Source organism: Plecotus auritus (assembly GCF_963455305.1).
Source record: "Plecotus auritus genome assembly, chromosome: 4".
Lineage (NCBI taxonomy): Eukaryota > Metazoa > Chordata > Mammalia > Chiroptera > Vespertilionidae > Plecotus > Plecotus auritus.
The window spans coordinates 186,536,866-186,555,109 of record NC_137775.1 but is presented as its reverse complement, the minus strand read 5'-3'; the positions used below and the strand labels follow the sequence as shown (position 1 = coordinate 186,555,109).

At 43.0% G+C, this 18,244-nt stretch overlaps 1 protein-coding gene and 1 long non-coding RNA gene across 9 annotated transcripts in view; one reads left to right on the top strand and one right to left on the bottom strand.

Annotated features, from left to right (window-relative positions):
* The window catches only part of HERPUD2 (HERPUD family member 2), a 98,492-nt gene that overhangs the window by 14,503 nt on the left and 65,745 nt on the right, over positions 1-18,244 (top strand). For 3 of the 8 annotated variants that reach the window (XM_080665709.1, XM_080665712.1, XM_080665714.1), the window contains exon 3: positions 13,415-13,514. The exons of 1 other annotated variant lie outside the window; for it this stretch is intronic. Coding sequence is in view for 2 of the 7 variants with exons in the window: in XM_080665708.1 (XP_080521834.1) it covers positions 16,605-16,616 (12 nt within the window). In the remaining 5 variants the exon portion in view is untranslated. Of the gene's footprint in view, positions 1-13,414; positions 13,515-16,466; positions 16,621-18,244 lie in introns of all 8 variants that reach the window. 4 more of the 8 variants (XM_080665708.1, XM_080665707.1, XM_080665713.1 and 1 more) reach the window with 2 other exon arrangements.
* Positions 1-18,244, bottom strand: part of LOC308247129 — a 35,888-nt gene that overhangs the window by 6,797 nt on the left and 10,847 nt on the right. The gene's annotated exons all lie outside the window — the stretch shown is intronic.

The window sequence follows — 18,244 nt, the reverse complement described above, 5'->3', positions numbered from 1 at the left end:
TTTTTTACTGATTTCAGAGAGGAAGGGGGAGAGAGAGGGAGAGAGATATAGAAACATCCATGATGAGAGAGAATCATTGATGGGCTGCCTCCTGGACACCCCTACTGGGAATAGAGCCTTCAATGCAGGCATGTTCTCTGACTGGGAACTGAACTGTGACCTCCTGGTTCATAGGTCCACACAACCATTGAGCCACGCCAGCCAGGCTGTCTTCACTCCCTCTTGCTTTCATACAGAGGTTCCCTGCATGCTGTGTAACCAAGACCCAAGCATCTACTTTGCAGATAGTGAATGCTTAATAAATGTTTACTGAGCAAGCAAGGTGTTGGGTGTTTTTTTTTATTCGTTTGTTTGTTGTTGTTTTGCCTTACAAAGCTATTTAGCTATGAAATTTTAAAATAACGGCACATACTTGTTCAATAAAGGTTGGTTTATGAATGATTAAAACCTGTTTTGGTGTGGATTCTTTGGGGGTAAAGGGGGGGGTGACAATCATTTGGGAGAATGCCTGTGAATACAGAAATTCCACAGAAATAAATGAAATGACAGCACATGGAAGAGTTTTATGTAGCATGAAGGGATATGTGGAACAATGATGATGTAATACCATCCACATATTAGTGTCAGTACATTCTAATTTGTTCTGGAGAAAAGGGACCTCGGTAAGCGCTGTCTCAAAGATTACTGTGTAAGTCACCAGGAAAGAGAAAAGCAAAGAAAGGCTCTCATTAATCCCAGCCATCCAAACACAACAAAGGACATCTCCTTTTCTTTTTCTTTTTTCTTGTTACTATGGGAGATTTCTAACATATACAAAGTATAGCGATAACATAATGAAGCCTCATATCCACTGCCCAGCTTCAACAACAATCAACATTTTGCCTATATTGGACCAACCCATGTGATGCAAAATAGGGTTTCTAAGTTTGCTTTTTAAATCGTTTGAAAAGAATGTGTAAATAAATGCTTTAGGACTAGGTCAACATTCTCTGGGAGGGTTTAGGGATGGCATGTCCTCCAGGGCCCATTTACATATATTTTTCAACATCTGACTAACAATCCCTCTTTGAGTTGGGTGATTACCACATCCCAAACCCTGCGCAGTCTCCAGTTGAGTGTATATAATAGAGTCACTGTACTTGTCCTTGGAAAAACAACTTATTTATGTTTAGAACTTCAGAAAATTGTGACTGTGTCTCCATCTGGGGTACAAAGGACCAGTGAGTCCAGTGTGCTGTGGTCCCTGCACTCAATGGCTCCAGACGTGCCAAGCTCAAGACAGTGTTATATGAATGCAGAGGGTGATGGGGTGAGAGAAGCTGCAGGTCTGGATCCATTGACTGTGGAAAGAGGCTCTGAGGGAGGAAGTTTATACTCTAAGGCAAAACGTTAGGCAGTGACCAGTCGTTTCACATGGAATCCAAGCAGTTTCTTGGGAATCCCCGTTATTGGTCCAACCATTTACTTAAGTACATGGTGACGTTACTGGGGTTAGCTTTCCTATCATTTCTTTTCTTCCAAGTAACCAGTTTTATTTTCTACTTTTACAACAAGATCACCATGTACTGAGTTGTACCCTCTGACGGTGGGAAGATGGTAATATTAATTAAACTATTCTTTGAGAGGAATCTATCAGATCATGCTTATTGAATACAGTTTCACATTAACCACATGGCTCAATATATATTGGTTGAATGAACAAGGTTGAGTGTCTTCCTTCCAAATTTTTTTCTAGCTACTCATATGTTTTAATACTATATTAGTGTGGGTTTTGTCGTGTAAAAAAAAAATCTCGGCTAGAACTAGTGTATTCTTTAGGATTCAAAATCCATGTTGATAACCTTGTCAACTCTTTGGCCTCCTTTTCAACTCTCACTTCCTTACCTTAGTCTGTCTCTGTGACTCCATCTCATTCCACCTCAGGTCCTCTGAGTGTAACCACAACTTAGTTTTCACTATCAAACTAGAAAAGTGTTGTCTGACCACTACCCAGCAGTCTCTCTCTCCTGTTACCTCACGCCTGACCCACTCTTCACCTTTGTGGACACACACTCTGTTCTCTTTCTCCATAATTTCTGTTCCTGGCCTCTCGGGACATCTCGGGCACCTCACAGATCTCAGGAACAGTTCCTCCCACTGCACTCACAACTGCATCCCAAATGACCCTCATCTCCCCGGGCTCCTGTCACATCTGTCCTGCCAATCCCCAGCCCTGGTTAAGGCAACCCTCTGTTTCTTCTGCTCCCTTTTCTAGGCAGCTGAGCATTTCAGGACAAAGTAGCATAACCAGGTGGATTAGATGCTCTAAAATATATTCCAATTTTTCTGGGGATTCAACAAAGCCAGAAATTCCTTTTCTCACCCCTTGTCAATTCACTCTTAAAATACCCCTATCTGTTGTTCCATCTTCAGCACCCCCATTACATTAAAGTTCTATACCTACCTCCCCCCCCTCTTTTGCTACCAACTTCACCAGAAGCTGGAGATCATCTGGTATGAATACTATAAAAATTTCATTTGTCAAAAATTATCACCCACTCCCTTTATCTTTAGTCTCTGAAGAGTTTTCCTGACTTCCTTCTGGAGCCGGTGTTCCCACCTGTCTTTTCCCTCTTCCTGCCCCAGGTCCTTGACTGTGCTCCCCCTCCATTGTCCCCTTCGTCTACTTCCCTTCCCTGTTCTGGGCCTGCTTCCCTTTTGGTCCCTCCCCTGATACCTACAAACCCTTTCTCTCCTGTTTTAATTCTCTACCTTGATTCTAACTTCTGTTCATTGTGTTTCTGTCTCCTTCCTGTTCATGCACAATTTTATCCACTTTTTTCTTCTCCCTCTCAATCCAAAGCACCATTAGCCTACAGAAAGTGCTAATGCCAAAAACCAACCTCTTCCTAGACCTGCTCAAATTCTTTTTGCAGCAGAATTTGAAAATATTCCCCACCGTCTTCTTGCTGGAACTCTGACCTCCCCTGGAGCCCTCGTTACATCCTACTGGCTCTCCTGCCCCATGGACGGCTTTTGTTGAGTTTCCGTCCTGAATCCCTACACGCTACCCCCTTAAAACAAGCCCTTTAAATATAAACTTTCTGAAGATAAGGTGTTCAGTTCTGTCTTACCTCTTGACAGCCCCTTGGTAATATCTTACAGCTTGAGCTAGCTAGTTGTTCCCTTTAGAGAGTGGCTCACAGCTCTACCTTCACCCTCATCTGTCTTTCCCTAGTCAGACCCTGTTCCTAACCGTATGCTGAGCCTCCCACGCTGATGTGCTGCAGACCCCTTACACTCAGATCTAAATCAAACTCATCGCTTTCCACTGCTGTGTTTTTTATCCTGGCTAATAATCCAATGAAGTCTCCTTCCTCCATTATCTTTCAAATCATCTTCTGTTCGCTACCCTTCTTCAAATAATTGGCTAATATAACAAATAATAACATGTTAAGAGGAAGGCACAGTGCAAGTGAAAGAATATATGCAAACATCACAGAAGCTTCTGATTTTAATTAAAAGAAAATGTATGTGAAATGCTTATTATTTGATACAGACTGAGCTCTCAGTAAATGTTACTTAATATATACAGCAAGTAAAGGGGCTGGAAAAAAACAATGTGTTTTTTCCTATGTAGTCCACATAATTTTGTGTGATAGCTAATACTAACTTTGAACTGCATTCAGTTTGAAGTCAGCTGGATATGTCTTTTTATGATAATTTCAAGAGCAAGTAACAAAGAGTAAAGCATGTGAGGAGTAGCATGATATAATTAACCACGTGCACTATTGATGAGGACTTGGCTTCCCTCTGGACCACTTGATATTCAGCGAAATAAATAATGGTGATAATTGTCAGATTCCTAGCAAAGACATCTGCTAAACCAGACAACTCAAGCAAAGCTGTTTGCTACTGACAGCTTGCTTCAAATGTGAATGTTGCCATTAAGAAAAAATAGAGTTTCTGTATTTACCACATTACCTAATCTGTTGTGTCGGCGGTGTTTCATCTGGGGACCGAAAGACCTGATAATTAAATTCAACATTTAAACCTCTACATTTGTTTAAGGGACTATTAGAAGATCTTTCCTTTTTTTGTTGTTGTTTTAGTGTAAATGCAATATATCTACATGATAAAAATAAAATGTAACAATGAAGTATGGTAGCAACTGAAGAGTAAAAGTCTCATCCATTCTCCCTACTACCATTCCTCCACTCTAGAGATTATCTTTTGAATCATATGCTATGTAAAAATCACATGATAAAATCCTATCTAATAAAAGAGAAACATGCAAATTTACTGTACCTCTGCTACACCCACAAGCCACACCCACAAGCCAATCAGGAGCGAGTATGCAAATTAACCCAACAAATATGGTGGCGGCCACAAAGCTGGAGCAAGCAGGAAGCTTGGGTTGCCCCCAGTGATGGAGGAAGCCAAGCTTCCCGTCCGCCCTGGCCTGCCCTGGCCTCCGCTTAATGCTACAAAGTTTCAATTATAGAGGTAAAGAAATCCCAACAAAAATGGCGGCAGCCATGGAGCTGGAGAGAGCAGGAGGTTTGGGTTTCCTCCAGCAATGGAGGAAGCCAAGCTTACCGCCTGCCCTGGCCTGCCCTGGCCTCCGCTCAAGGCTACAAAGCTTCAATTACAGAAGATAAATAAATCCAAGATACCAGGGCCTCCACTTGGGTCGCCAGGGGGTGTGGCCAGCCTGCAAACCACCACAGGCCCCTCGCCCAGGTCACCCCACACCCCAAAGGAACCCCCACCCTGATCCGGGACACCCTTCAAGGCAAACCAGCTGGCCCCCACCCAGGCACCAGGCCTCTATCCTATCTAATAAAGTAGTAATATGCAAATTGACCATCACTCCAACACAGAAGATGGCTGCCCCCATGTGGACACAAGATGGCTGCCACAAGATGGCCAGCAAGGGAGGGCAGTTGAGAGGGACCAGGCCTGCAAGGGAGGGCTGTTGGGAGGGACCAGGCCTGCGAGGCAGGGCAGTTGGGGGTGATCAAGCCTGCAGGGAAGGGAAGTTAGGGGTGACCAGGCCAGCAGAGGAGGGAAGTTGGGGGCAATCAGGCTGGCAGGGGAGCAGTCAGGCATCAATCAGGCTGGCAGGGGAGTGGTTAGGGGGTGATCAGGCTGGCAGGCAGAAGCAGTTAGGGGCAATCAGGAAGGCAGGCAGGCGAGCAGTTGGGAGCCAGCAGTCCTGGATTGTGAGAGGGGTCCCAGATTGAAGAGGGTGCAGGCTGGGCTGAGGGACACATACCCTAGTGCATGAATTTTGTGCACCAGGCCTCTAGTAAAAATAATAAAAATCAACCAATTCACCTTATTTTATATATGGCCTTGAATTTCAGAAAACTCCAATGGAGCATAAAGACTAAGATAGATCATTACATCTTTAGATTTTTCTCTACTTGTCAATCTCATCATTGAAAAGGTCTCCATTTCAAAGTGTTATTTCAAAGGACCGGAAGAATGGAAAGGCTTACTCTCCCTTTCCTCATCTGATGATCAATCACTGAGAAGTAGCTGAAACAGGTTCATCCTCAGACCAGATGAGAAAGATCCCTCATCCTGGGCTGGATATTTTTGAGGATCCTACTCTTGCCTTCCTTTGGCCCAGCCCCACCCATGGTTGAGATAACATGTCCACTCAGAGCCTGTGCCCTCTACCAGACCATATTTGGGGTCACCTGGAGAGAAGAATGAATTCCTAGCTCACATGGTCTAAGCAATTTCCATGGCTTCTTCCCACCTCTTTCCTCACAAGGATGGGGAGGCTATGGGCAGGGGGCCAGGTCCACGTCTCCTCCCCCTCTTCCTCCTCCTCCTCTTCTTCCTCTCCCTTGCTATTTTTTGGTATGGATCGAACTCTGAAGACTCTGAGAAATCTAAATTCAGCCCTACGCTTTTAGGTTGTTATGAAGATGTCAAGGGAGGAGGATTTGAATATTTATTTAACAATTTTTTAGCTTGACCTATAGCTTTAAAGTATTGAATTCATTATATTCTTTTGACTGGGGCTGCCTTTAATGTTAGGAGGTGGGCCTGATTTGAAGATAATATTATTGTGAAGCTCACGTAGTTAAATGCCTTACCATTTGAATTGTGCTTCTAACAGTTCTTTGAAATAAAGGCAAAATAAATCTAACTCATTTTTTTTAAATAAATAACTTTCAATTTCAAATTATTCGACCCCTCTTATATATCTACAGTTGAAATATTCAGTGAAGGGATATCCTACTAGAGGTAGAATATAAAATGACTTTGTTAATCTTTTAGAAAGTGACAAACATTCATAGTTTGCACTTCATTTCAAATAGTTATTTATGGATCTCTCATTTTTCCTCCTATCCATTAATTATATTTCTTTCAATCAATAATAAGAGTTTTTAAAAACAGAAAATTTTATTTAGACCTACCCCCATTTTACTGAAAAAGAAACTGGCAATACTATGGAAGGGTCACATGATTTTTTAAGCAAAGTCATTTAGGAGTTTTGGTTCATAAAAGTTTGGCAGGCTGAAATCAGCTGGATTTTCACTTTGTAGTTATTTTTTAAATGAATCCATAGAGATTTAAGGGGTGGAAAGATTCATCATTTGGGGAAGGGAGTTGTTTTTCAACAATAATCACGTTTATCCAGGGATCCATTTCATTGCTTTTTCATAGAGGGTTCTATTAGGCAGGGTTTGTGTGTTTTTCCTCCTCACACTGTTCTCCATCACCCTGCTATTCCCGCTCTAGCCCTGACATATGACCATGGTTGCTAGGTACTTGTGTGTGCATGCAGGTCTCTTTAGGCAAATACAAGATCTTACTAGTATATGATTGCTTTTTTCACTTAACAGCCTTGCAGATCTTTCCTGATCAGTTCAGAGAGCTTCCTTTTCTTTCTTGAAGAGTGCATAGAATCTATTCCATTATATAACTACTCAATAATTTATTTTTATTCATAACTTGGATTTCTTAAGAACTGTTTTACATTTACAAAAAAATTGTGAAGACAGTACAGAGAATTTCCCTCTTTTATTAACATTTTATTTTAGCATGGTACTCATTACGATTACTGAACCAATATTGACACATTATTATTAACTAAAGTTTATACTTTGTTTGGATTGCTTTAGTTTTACTATTATTATTAACTAAAGTTTATACTTTGTTTGGATTGCTTTAGCATACCATTTTCTGTTCCAGAAGCTCATATTACATTAGTCATCATGTCTCCATAGGCTCCTCTGGGCTGTGACAGTTTCTTAGACTTCCTTTGGTTTTGTTGGCCTTGACAGTTTTAAGGAGTAACTGGTCAAGTATTTTGTAAAGAGTCCCTCAGTTGAGATTTATTTTTATACAAATGTATTTTCCACAAAGAAGTCTTTGGATGAATGCTTGACTTTTTTTCTAATCGTTTGCTATTACCAACAATGCTTCCTCAGTAGCAGCACACCTCACACGTTGCCTCTGCAATGTTGCGTCAGCCGCTTTGCATATCTCAGGTAGAGGAGATCAATTCCCAAGGTGGCATTGGCAGGTTAAACGGGAAATGCTTTTGTAATTCTGACACTATTGTCCAATTGTCTTCCATAAGGACTGTGCTGGTTTATGCTGTATGCCCATTTCTTTTTTTTTCTTAATATATTTTATTGATTTTTTACAGAGAGGAAGAGAGAGGGATAGAAAGTTAGAAACATCGATGAGAGAGAGACATCGATCAGCTGCCTCCTGCACGCCCTCTACTGGGGTTGTGCCCGCAACCCAGGTATATACCCTTGACCGAAATTGAACCTGGGACCCTTCAGTCCGCAGGCCAAGGCTCTATCCACTGAGCCAAACCGGTTAGGGCAGTATGCCCATTTCTTGACAGCTTTGCCAACAGAGTATGTTGTAAAACTTTCAGAGTTTTGCCTGTCTGATGGGGAAAGTTGGTATCTCAGCATGTTTTTTATAACGTTTATTATAAATGAGGATGGAGTATTTTTATACATATTATTGCTTATTGTCAATAGATTTTCTTCCATTATATTTGCTAAGCATCTTTTCCTCGTGAATATAAAAGCTATTGGTTTCTGTATAATAATTTCACAAGTTAGATATTTCAGCTGAAGGATGCTTGCCATGCACCCCATGTTCAATCTTGTACTCATATTAAACATATGAAAATTCTAAGACACAAAATTTTAATTTAAAAATAAAACTTTAATTTAAAAAATTAATAAGATAAGGTTGAACATAGATGAAGGTGGCAGAATGTTTTTCCCCTTAAAATTTGGCTGCTATTAGAATTAGTTTTTCTCTCAGTGCTAGGTTGATAGCACGTAGGTCATCAGATGATCACATTATATCATCGAGCAGTAGAGGTATGTTACATTTCAGGTGAATAATAATACAATTCACGGCATAAAGGTCAATAGCATCTAGAGTCAGATTGACTGGGCTCAAATTCTAGCTTAACCACTCACTAGCTATGTGACATTAGGCAAGTTAATTAATGTCTCTGAGTTCTTGGCACCTACTAAGTATAAAAATGTACCACTACTTTATAGTGCTCTTTAAATCTTACCAAGGAATTTTTAGTTGTATTAGCTCACTTATATCACCAATAGCACTTGGTATATGCCTGCTTCAAACTTCATTGTCCCGAATGTGGACTATGAGATTAGGGCATGTGTTACTGTCCTGTACCCATTGCTGGGCCATGTTGCTCTATCATACTGTCTCTAAGCACTAATCTGGAAATGAATAAACCATCCATTCCTTCCTTAACGGTTTGTAGGCCATAAGTGTCTATAGACAAGTGGCGGACCTTTTTTAATTAAATTCAAAATATCGTGGCAGTTAACTGGTTAAATATAAGGGTAATCTCGGGGGCATTTCGACACATTTCTATTTATCATAAGTAGAATTATGAATAATGATTGATATTGTAGAATGTTCTCAAAACATATGATTCACAATAAATTCAACTTTGGCCTTTTTTATTGTTTGTTTAGTTTGTTTGTTTTTTCAACTTTGGCCTTTTATAGACAATGGCTATTCTTTTGTCAGGAATGTCCTCCTGATTAGCACGGATGTCCCTCAGGCGCAGCTGTGGCCAGGGGAGGCTGTCCTGAGATAACGCAGGCTTGGGATGCAGAGCTCACTTAATTCATCTTCCTCTTGAAGGCATTTCACATTTTCAGTTTCCCCATAAAGGTATTTCCCTCCACATTTGAATCTATGCTATGCATTTCTCGACTTCATCGCTTAATTCAACAGCAATTCAAAAAATCTTCCAAGGTTGGTAAGTTGGATCTTTGGGTTAGAGATAAACATATATGCTTTTCCTCTCTCTGGCTGGGCCTCGCTCTTCAGCTAAGACACAGAGCATATGTCTTACATTAGAGAATCTTATCAGGCTCAGAAGATGCACTCCCATTTCCTGTTCATACCACGCTTACGTGCTGCAGAGCTAAATTATAATCATAGCCGCTGTGCTATTTTTAAAGTTCAGTTACAGTTGGAGTTATTGGCTTCCTTTTAAAACCATGACCATACTGCCACTCTCCTCGCAGGCACTATTTTACAGTGTCTCTGTGCTGAAATAAGAAACATTTTAGTGCTAACATCCAATAACCCTTGCTGCCTTGCTGAGAAGTTTGTTTGATAAATGTGATGTACGAGAAGTCTCTTCGAAAACTGAATAACGTGCTTCCATGTCTAAGTTGCATTCACTTGTCTAACCTGAGGGATGGGTAGTTAATCTGACAAACCAATAAAAAAAAACACACCTTGTTTTAGAATGAAGCAACAACCTTGATGTATCCTTTAAGCCAAGTGAAGCCAAGTTTGCCATTTATCTGGAAAAAAAGGAGCTGGCAAAGTTAAGTCTGCTTACTTATTGTCGTGGGAGTTGGTGTTGGCTGGTTTTTGTTTGCTTGCTTGAAATATCTGGCTTGCTGATTACAGCGTTTAAATAAGCTAGATAATGCTGTGCCGTGTAGGTTCAACTGTGACCTGTTGCTGGTTTTCACATGTGAGAGTCTGGGCATCAATCATGCTCAGAAGGGTCTTCCTCCTGGTATCATAATTCAGCTGAGAGACAGAGAGCTCAAAGGGGAGAGGAAGGCGATTGAAGTCAGACCCAGAACAGAGACCTGCATTTTCGTTATTAATATTTCCATTTGACAGAACTTTTTATCGCTGAGAATATAAATGGGCACAGATAAAAAGATAGGTCAGCCAGCCACAGAATAAATCTCTTTCAACTCAGCCTGGAGAAGAGTCACTGAAGTTGTTCTTCATATGTTGCGCTCTGACGTTCCTCTTCAGAGTCCTAATTTTGGCATCAGAAGTTGGATCATTTGGGTTCAAACATCTGTTGTTTCTGGATGGCTTTAAAATTCCATTGCGAGCTAAAAAATGCTCAAATTGCAAGGCATATTCTTCTGAGAAGTATCTTTTGGTGTGTGTCTGCCCTTCTCTCTCACGTATCTTCTGCGAACACTTCATCTGGGCCTCCAATTTCTGCTCTTTTTCTATGTGGGATGGTAACATAAAGTGTTTGTTTCTTGCACTTGGATCTCATGGAATGCCTTTCCCTGCTAAGTTTATTCTTTATATGTTTGGAATGCTCTGGAATGTATGCTAATACTTTTCAAAATCATCACTTGCTGCTTTTCCCTTTCCTGCTTGCCATTGCCTGACTGCGCCGTACCAATTTCTTTTAGAACATTGCAAGTTCTAGCAAGATTTTTTTTTAAGAGAAAGATAAATGCAATCAAATAACCCTTAAAGGACAAATGTAGTACAACTCTTTTTTTCTGAGAAAGCCTTATAGCTTTTTCCCATTCCATGAAGCACCCCAACTAAGAGGTATGATTACAGGCAGAAACTGAGTTAGCACAAGAAATGTCCTCATGTTGGAAAAACATATTTGATAAACAGATATTGAAGAGGGTCAAGTTCTTGTGACTTTCCCACCAAGCCACTGAACTCCCTAGCTCTGCATTCTTCCAAAACTATTGAACACGTCTTAAAGACAAAATGCAGAGTAGCATTTCAGTGGGGGAAACCACACCATTGCTGATTTGACTGGGGTTCAGAGTCATTTAAAAACAGCTGGAGCTAGGACAACCCTTCAAGAGTGAGTCTTGGCACCCTGGCTGGTTTGCTCAGTGGTTAGAGCATTTGGCCCACTGACCCAACAGTGGAGGGTTCCATTCCTGGTCAGGACATGTATCTTGGTTGTAGGCTTTACCCCTGGCCCCCATCAGGGTGTGAATGGGAGGCAACCAATCGATGTGTCTCTCTCACTTTGATGTTTCTCTCTCTCTCTCTCTCTCTCTCTCTCTCTCTCTCTCTCTCTCTCTTCCCCCCCCCCCCACCCCTCTGTCTTCCCTCCATTCTCTCTAAAAAAATCAATGGGAAAAATATTCTTGGGTGAGGATTTAAAAAAAAAAAAAAAAGAGGGAATCTTGACATTGGTCTCCCACACGATGTCAGATATCTAAAGAAAACAATTTGGGAGATTTTTTTAATTTTGTATACAAACTTCGTGTTTTCTCTCTCAACTCTCTAATCACAAATTATTACAGGTTGTACTATCCTAAGAACGACAGTTTATTAAATAAGTGATTTATAGGAAAACTAAATAAGCCCAGGGAAGGTCTCAGCGTTGGAGGGCCCTCTGGTCTTCTTAGCGGCTGATTCTTGACTTCTCAGTATCCGTGCCATTCCCATGGTAGCAGCTGCTCCTCTAGGGCCGGGGTGACTGCCACGTGGGCCATTAATCTTGGCTTGGCCCCTCTGACGCCTTTATCTCTAGATGCACATAACACACTTTAAACCCACTCGGCCACTGACTTCTTGGACTGCCCCACCCCCCGCCCCCGCCCCTCGGTCTCAGCTCTGCTTTTTCACAGAGTAATTGTGGTATCTGGAAGGCTGCCCATCAGAGTATGCAGTCTGGTTCCCACTTTCCTCCAGGCTCTTTTAAAAAACATCGCACACACATGAAAGGGTTGCTCTTCTTAAGAAATGTACTGTTGGACCTGAGAGTGTCCTATCAGGTTTGCATCCTGCCTGTTTTTGTTACTGGCTGCTGGGTCCTGAGTACCTGGCTGAGCTGTTTCATCTTAGTCTTTGGCAGGAATGGCCAGGCGCTTGCCACCAGGAGCAGAAGGGTTGAGAGCTTACGTCCTGACGTGAGGCCCACCTGTACTGGAGAGCTGGCTCTGCCACGTCCCAGTAAGTGACAGGTGGCCCTTGTTTCGCCCTCAAAGCTTTGGTTAAATAAGATACTGTGTCTAAACCACTTAGCATGTGTTTTGTGCAGAGTCCTTGCTCAAAATGCTAGCCAGTGGGAGTTGGATGGATCTATGCGTGGAACCGAAGGGAGGAGGGAGGATCTGACCTTCACAATTTCTGGAGCAGAAAGAGTGTTTCTACAGAAGAGCCCAAGCAAACCTCTGATGTAAATTATTTACACTGATAGCACATGTTTATACAAACCCGCTAACAGAATCTACGGGGCAGCTGTTTCTTAACACTGCTCCTAAAATTAATAATGGCTGTTTTCAAATCCAAGTGCCCACGTGCACGGACAGCCCCAGCTCCGGTGGAGCCTGTGAGTCTGTGACGTGGTCAGTGGCTGCACAGTGTCCTCAGGCAGCGGCCGGGTGGCCGGGATATCAGACACCTGCTTGGCCTTTGGATCTTGGGCTGGCAAATCCGTCTGGCAAGGAAACTTTTCTAAACCACGGACCCTTGAAGAATGTGGAGAAAGCTACGCCTAGATAAACACATGTGGTAGGAGGCAGGTGATGGGGGAGAGAGAAGAGAGACAGAGACTCTGGTAAAGACACGGAGAGCAAAGAGAAGGAAGAGATGAGCCACGAAGCCAGAGCGGGAGCAAAAACCAGAGCGGCAATAAAATACCAGGCTCTGGATTCGGACAGACTTGGTTTTAAGTCTTCGTTTTCAAGCTGTGTGATCGTGGGCAAGTTACTTAACTTTCCTACGGCTCCATGTCCTTCCCTCTAAACCAGGGGTGGGCAAACTTTTTGACTCGAGGGCCACAATGGGTTCTTAAACTGGACCGGAGGGCCGGAACAAAAGCATGGATGGAGTGTTTGTGTGAACTAATATAAATTCAAAGTAAAGGAGCGGAGGGGAGAGCAAGAGAACCCTCTGCTCTTTCGGCTCCGCGGGCCGGATAGAACAGCTGAACGGGCCGGATCTGGCCCGCGGGCCGTAGTTTGCCCACGGCTGCAACAGACACAACAAGAGCACCCACTTCAGGAGGCTGCCATGAGGCTCAAGTGAGAGCGTGCGTGGGAAAGCATGGGGCCCAGTGGACATACTGTTTCCTAACTTTCTCACCTCATGGCACATTGCAGACCCTTCCTCATATATGGCATTTGTTTATTTATTTACTTAGGTGTTCGTTTTATTAGCAAGAGGCATCCCTAGAACCAAACGCACGTGGTCCTGTCAATCTGGACGGATTCTCATTGCTGTTTTTGCAGGAACAATCGCAGGTACGTGATGCTAGGCAGCGTGTATCTCTTCTAAGGGCTGGCTGTACCTTTTAAAAAAATACTAATTGGCTCCAACACCACAACACGAGTCACAAGGCATTCATGTATTCATTCATTTATTCTGAGGTCAGAAAGAAATGCGATGTTTAGCATCTGGTGATTTCAGACTAGTAAAGATTTCTGAATACAAGGTACAGCCAACAGAAAGTGGGGTCTTCATTTATCCTATTTGCTAGCTAATACCTAGGATGAAATGGGAGAGGGAGAAAGAATGTGGAGAGAGGGATGCCTGTCAACACATCAGCAAGAACTCGGTCACTTCTCACATTCTTCCTTCCCCTCTGCTGTGGGATCACCCATGCCTCTGCGGGGATTTGAAGCATGGCCTATTATTTATAGGTGGGAACCAGGGTAGGAGGGTGAGGCGCCAGGTCTACTTTCAGCCTCAGTCTCTAATAAAGTAGAGGTTGTGTCCCATTTGCTGCCTTCCCACCACTTCATCGTACGCATGAGGTTCACAGACCTGTTCTCTCCGGCTCCGGCTTCCTCTGGGGCAGATAAAGCTGAGATTGCACCATCGCAAGCCGTTCAACCAATCGTTATGGATAAACCGCAGCCCTTTTACGACAGACAGGGCAGCTCACAAGCCTGTTGTAGTCCCAACTCGTCTGTGGCATCGGGGCCACAGAGCCCCTCTCTCCTTGGAAGTACAATCTCTGCTCTGGTGGTAAGCCAGTGCCCTCCTTCGGGAAAGTATTTCCTGAAGGTGGAGTGTGCATGTGATATACCAACACCTGTAATCACTTCAGAAGGGAACTGTCAACTGCACGCCGGGAAGCTGGAACACAGGAAGACTGAATGTCTAGAATCGTGCCACAGTCTCAGGAGAAGCAGTGCGTGTCAGGCCTGGGACCCTTTCTCCCAGCCAGGAGGAGCACAGCCCATGTGGAGAAGAGGCCGGCCGGTTTTCCAGCGGGGTGGTGTTTATCTCACCGTAGCCGACGGCTGGGAAATCCCTGGAGGCCCTGGCAGCTGCGTCTTGTCTTTAGGATGAAGCCCTGGGTGGGGGCAGAGACTCATAACTCACAAGAGGCACAGCCTCAAGAAAGCCATTCTGAGTAACTGAATCAGACAGAGGGGGAGCCGCTAGTCCATTCCTAAGTCAAGAATGCTTTTTGTCTTTCCTTCTCTCCCTATGGGCCGTGTCCTCATGAAAAGATCATTTATGGCTGTTGGAACGAGTGCATCAGAGCCAGCTTCTGGTTCTCCCTTTTTCTTCTGCCATCGCACTGTCCTGCTCAAAAGACCTTTTGTTAAAGACAAACAGCAGACGCAGCTCAGATGTCGTCAATAATTTGGGGTGGGAGGTATTTTATCTTGAATTGGTCTAATACCATTTTTGTGTTGAAAGTATAAATATTCTAGGAAGTTGAGAGACCCATACCAAAGTAGTATTTTTATATGTATCTCTTTAAAATGATGTAATTCAGGAAGAACTGATCATGTCACTTAAATGATATACAGAAGAAATGGACATACAAGGGCATCACAGGCTGGAGTGAATCAGGGAGGCCTTGTGGAAGAGGTAAGATTAATAGGAAGTGCTGGGTAAACAGGAGTAGAGGCATGGAGCTAGGAATGGGTTTGGCGGGTGCAAAAGTAAGGCTTGTTGGTTAGGAACCTTGAGTTAGAAGTCAGGTAGAAGAAAAAGGTGGTCAGGTGCTGCAGAGACTAGAAATTAGGTTTAAGATTTGAGACTTTCAGTAATCAATTAGTTGCTATCCAATGAGTTCCTATTCACATCTATGTGAAAATATTTTAAATATAGATCATAAAAAGTGCAATCATTTACCATCTCACCAGTCTTAGGACAATGGCGGTGAACATTCTGGTGCATTTTCTTTCACAGATTTGTTAGTAAAATTCCTGTCCTAGTTTAAGTGCCCCAGAGGCAGAGCCTGAGACTAGGATTGAAGGGCACGTAGTCAGTTTAGGAGCTGATTCCCGGAAAGGCCAGCGGGGGAGTGAGAGTAATAAGACAGGGAAGGCAAGGAAGCCCCAAAAGTGCATGTTCTCAAATACATCAGTTGGAATGCAGTCATGCGGGGAGCTCAGAATTATTCCACTGGGGGACCAGGCAGCTGGAGTATTTATTCACTAACTCCTGTCAGTTGAGAGTTGATTTGGGGGGGCATTAACTCTGAAAGGGTTTCCCTTGTTTAGAAAAAGAACCCTCAGCAAAGAGTTGAAGGTTTTTGTAGCCAAGAGCCCTCAGTGTGTTGTGGGGATATGGGTGCTACATGAATATACCCAATTTATATTTTACTTATAAAAAAAATAAGCTTTCTGTGCATCAGGCTTTGTATTAGTTGTTTTACTTGTGTTAGCTCATCTAATTCTCATAGAAGGCCTGTAAGGTAGGCACTGCTCTTTCCCCCTGAAGGTTTGAGTCTAGGATTCCAGGCTGGTAGCAGATAGGAATGTCATACTCCCAGCGAGTAAACATCTGAAATCACAAACATGACGCACAGGAGAGCTTTAATGATGGCCTTATTCACTCAGCTCCTTTCTTCTGCATATTTTTTCTTCCTTCTGTCAACACAGTTTTTCCTTTGCAACTGTAATGTCTCCTCTGTTTTCATTTGTTGGAGAACAAAACAAAACCTTGAGACATAAAGGATCTGTAATGAATGCCTGTCAGTGGTGTCTGTTCAGCATCTCCTTTCCCATCTTCTTCTGGCACAGCACCTTATTTCATTGGGGAGAAATGATCCCCTCCTTTTCCTTGTGGTCTTAAGGGCTGCCAAGCCAGTCTTCAGTCTACAGGGGTGAGCTTGAGGTCTAGACGTGGCCAACTTTAGTCTCCATCAACTTGGCCACAGTGTTAAGCTAGAAATGTGTTCGTGCATCAAGCTGAACTAACTGGAGTCTTTCTCTGGGACTTTGTATCAGGCTTTCAGAGAAGAGAGCTGATGTCACTGGACTGAGATGGTAGAACCAAGAATCATCTGAACCATGCTCCACTTCCTCTCCATAGCAAGCATGGAACAAGCCCATCTGCAGTAGGAGAGAATGTAGCAGAGCAGAAAGATGGGGCTAGAGGTAGGTAAGTACATAGATAGATAGATAGATAGATGGATAGATAGATACATAGATAGATACATAGATAGATACATAGATGGATGGATGGATGGATGGATGGATGGATGGATGGATGGATAGATAGATGATAGATAGATAGATAGATAGATAGATAGATAGATAGATCTGACCGCATGGCTAAGTCCCTGCAAACCCCTGGGGTCTACTCTTCCTGGACTCCCCATTGCATGAACAAAATAAACAATAACCTCCTTTCTTCCATCCTTCTTTCCTTCATGTTTGTTTACTTACTTGTTCCTTTGTTTGCTTGGTTAAGCTGGTTTGACATGGATTTCTGTTTCTTGCAACCACAGAATCTTGACTCATTCAGGACCTAGTGCATTCTGACCAGGAAGTGTGTTTGTGGCCCATCAGTTATATATTGGTGTAAGAGAGCAGAGATGTGGAGAGAATCAAGTTAAGATAGGACAGGAGTGAATTTTTTCCATCCTTCCCAATATTATTTGTCTTCATGATTCCCAGGTCGATTCCAACTCTCTGAGGCATGAAGGAGGCATCTGCCCCTGGGAAGTTTTGAATTGCAATAGCATCATGAAGCACAGTTTTGTATCGACTGCTGCCTTTGCCTGCAGCTAGTGATGGCCTTCATCAATTCAAAGTTAACCAATTTGTTTGTTCCCTCCTACTCTTGCCCCTCAAGGACATGGAGAACTCTGGTTTTAGGAGCATAAACTGGTGGTTCTATGAGTTCTAACCCTGCCTCAAGCAGTCTTTGGCTTGTGTGATCCTCCAAAGATTCAGCAGATCTAAGATCTCAGCATGCTGTTACTCCTCTGGAAGCTAGAAGACATCCTTGAAGTAATAGCTGTCTTTATTCAGCACTTACTATGTTCTGGCCCTGTGCACTTTAGGTGCTACTGCCATGTAACCCTCGCAGGATCCTGCAAAGTGGGTTTTAACCCGCAAGGTCTCTGCGAGACCAGTAGGGGAGCTCCAGAGCCCAGATGGCTGGCCCCTTAGAGTTCTTGTGCTGGTGGAAATAGCTGGGCTGTGTCCGCCAGTCTTGCTCAGTCATTGGCTGGGGTTGTCCTGAAAGGAATGTACCCTTTGCTGGAAAGCTAAGGAAGACCCTAAGGAATCTCAGCTGCCACATTCCTCCCAGCTGGGCAGCCAGTACTTTCTTGAAGGAGGTATTTAAGCCGCACTTTTCTAAGTCAACAACCTCACTCAGCCCATTGTACAAAAGGGTATTATTGGCTTAGGCCATGAAAACCTCCCCTTGGACCAAACAAGGGCATACACTGAAATACTGGTTTGGTCAAGAAAGAGAGGTTGCTCTATATCAGTGTTTTTCAACCATTTTAAAAAACTAATATTGCCCATTCCCCCAACCCCAGGAGCATTTTTAGACATTTTTTCCTAATTGTTTTCCCACCATGAAAATTTAATATCAGAGTTATACTATTATCGACATAAGAAACATCCAAACTTGTAGAGAATTTTTGTAAGCATTTATCTGAGCCAAACTGATGACATTGCCAGGAAGCAAGATCTCAAATGCTCTGGAGAACGACAGTTTTATGCATTTGAAATTAAGGAGGGAACATAAGGAAGATTACATGATGGTG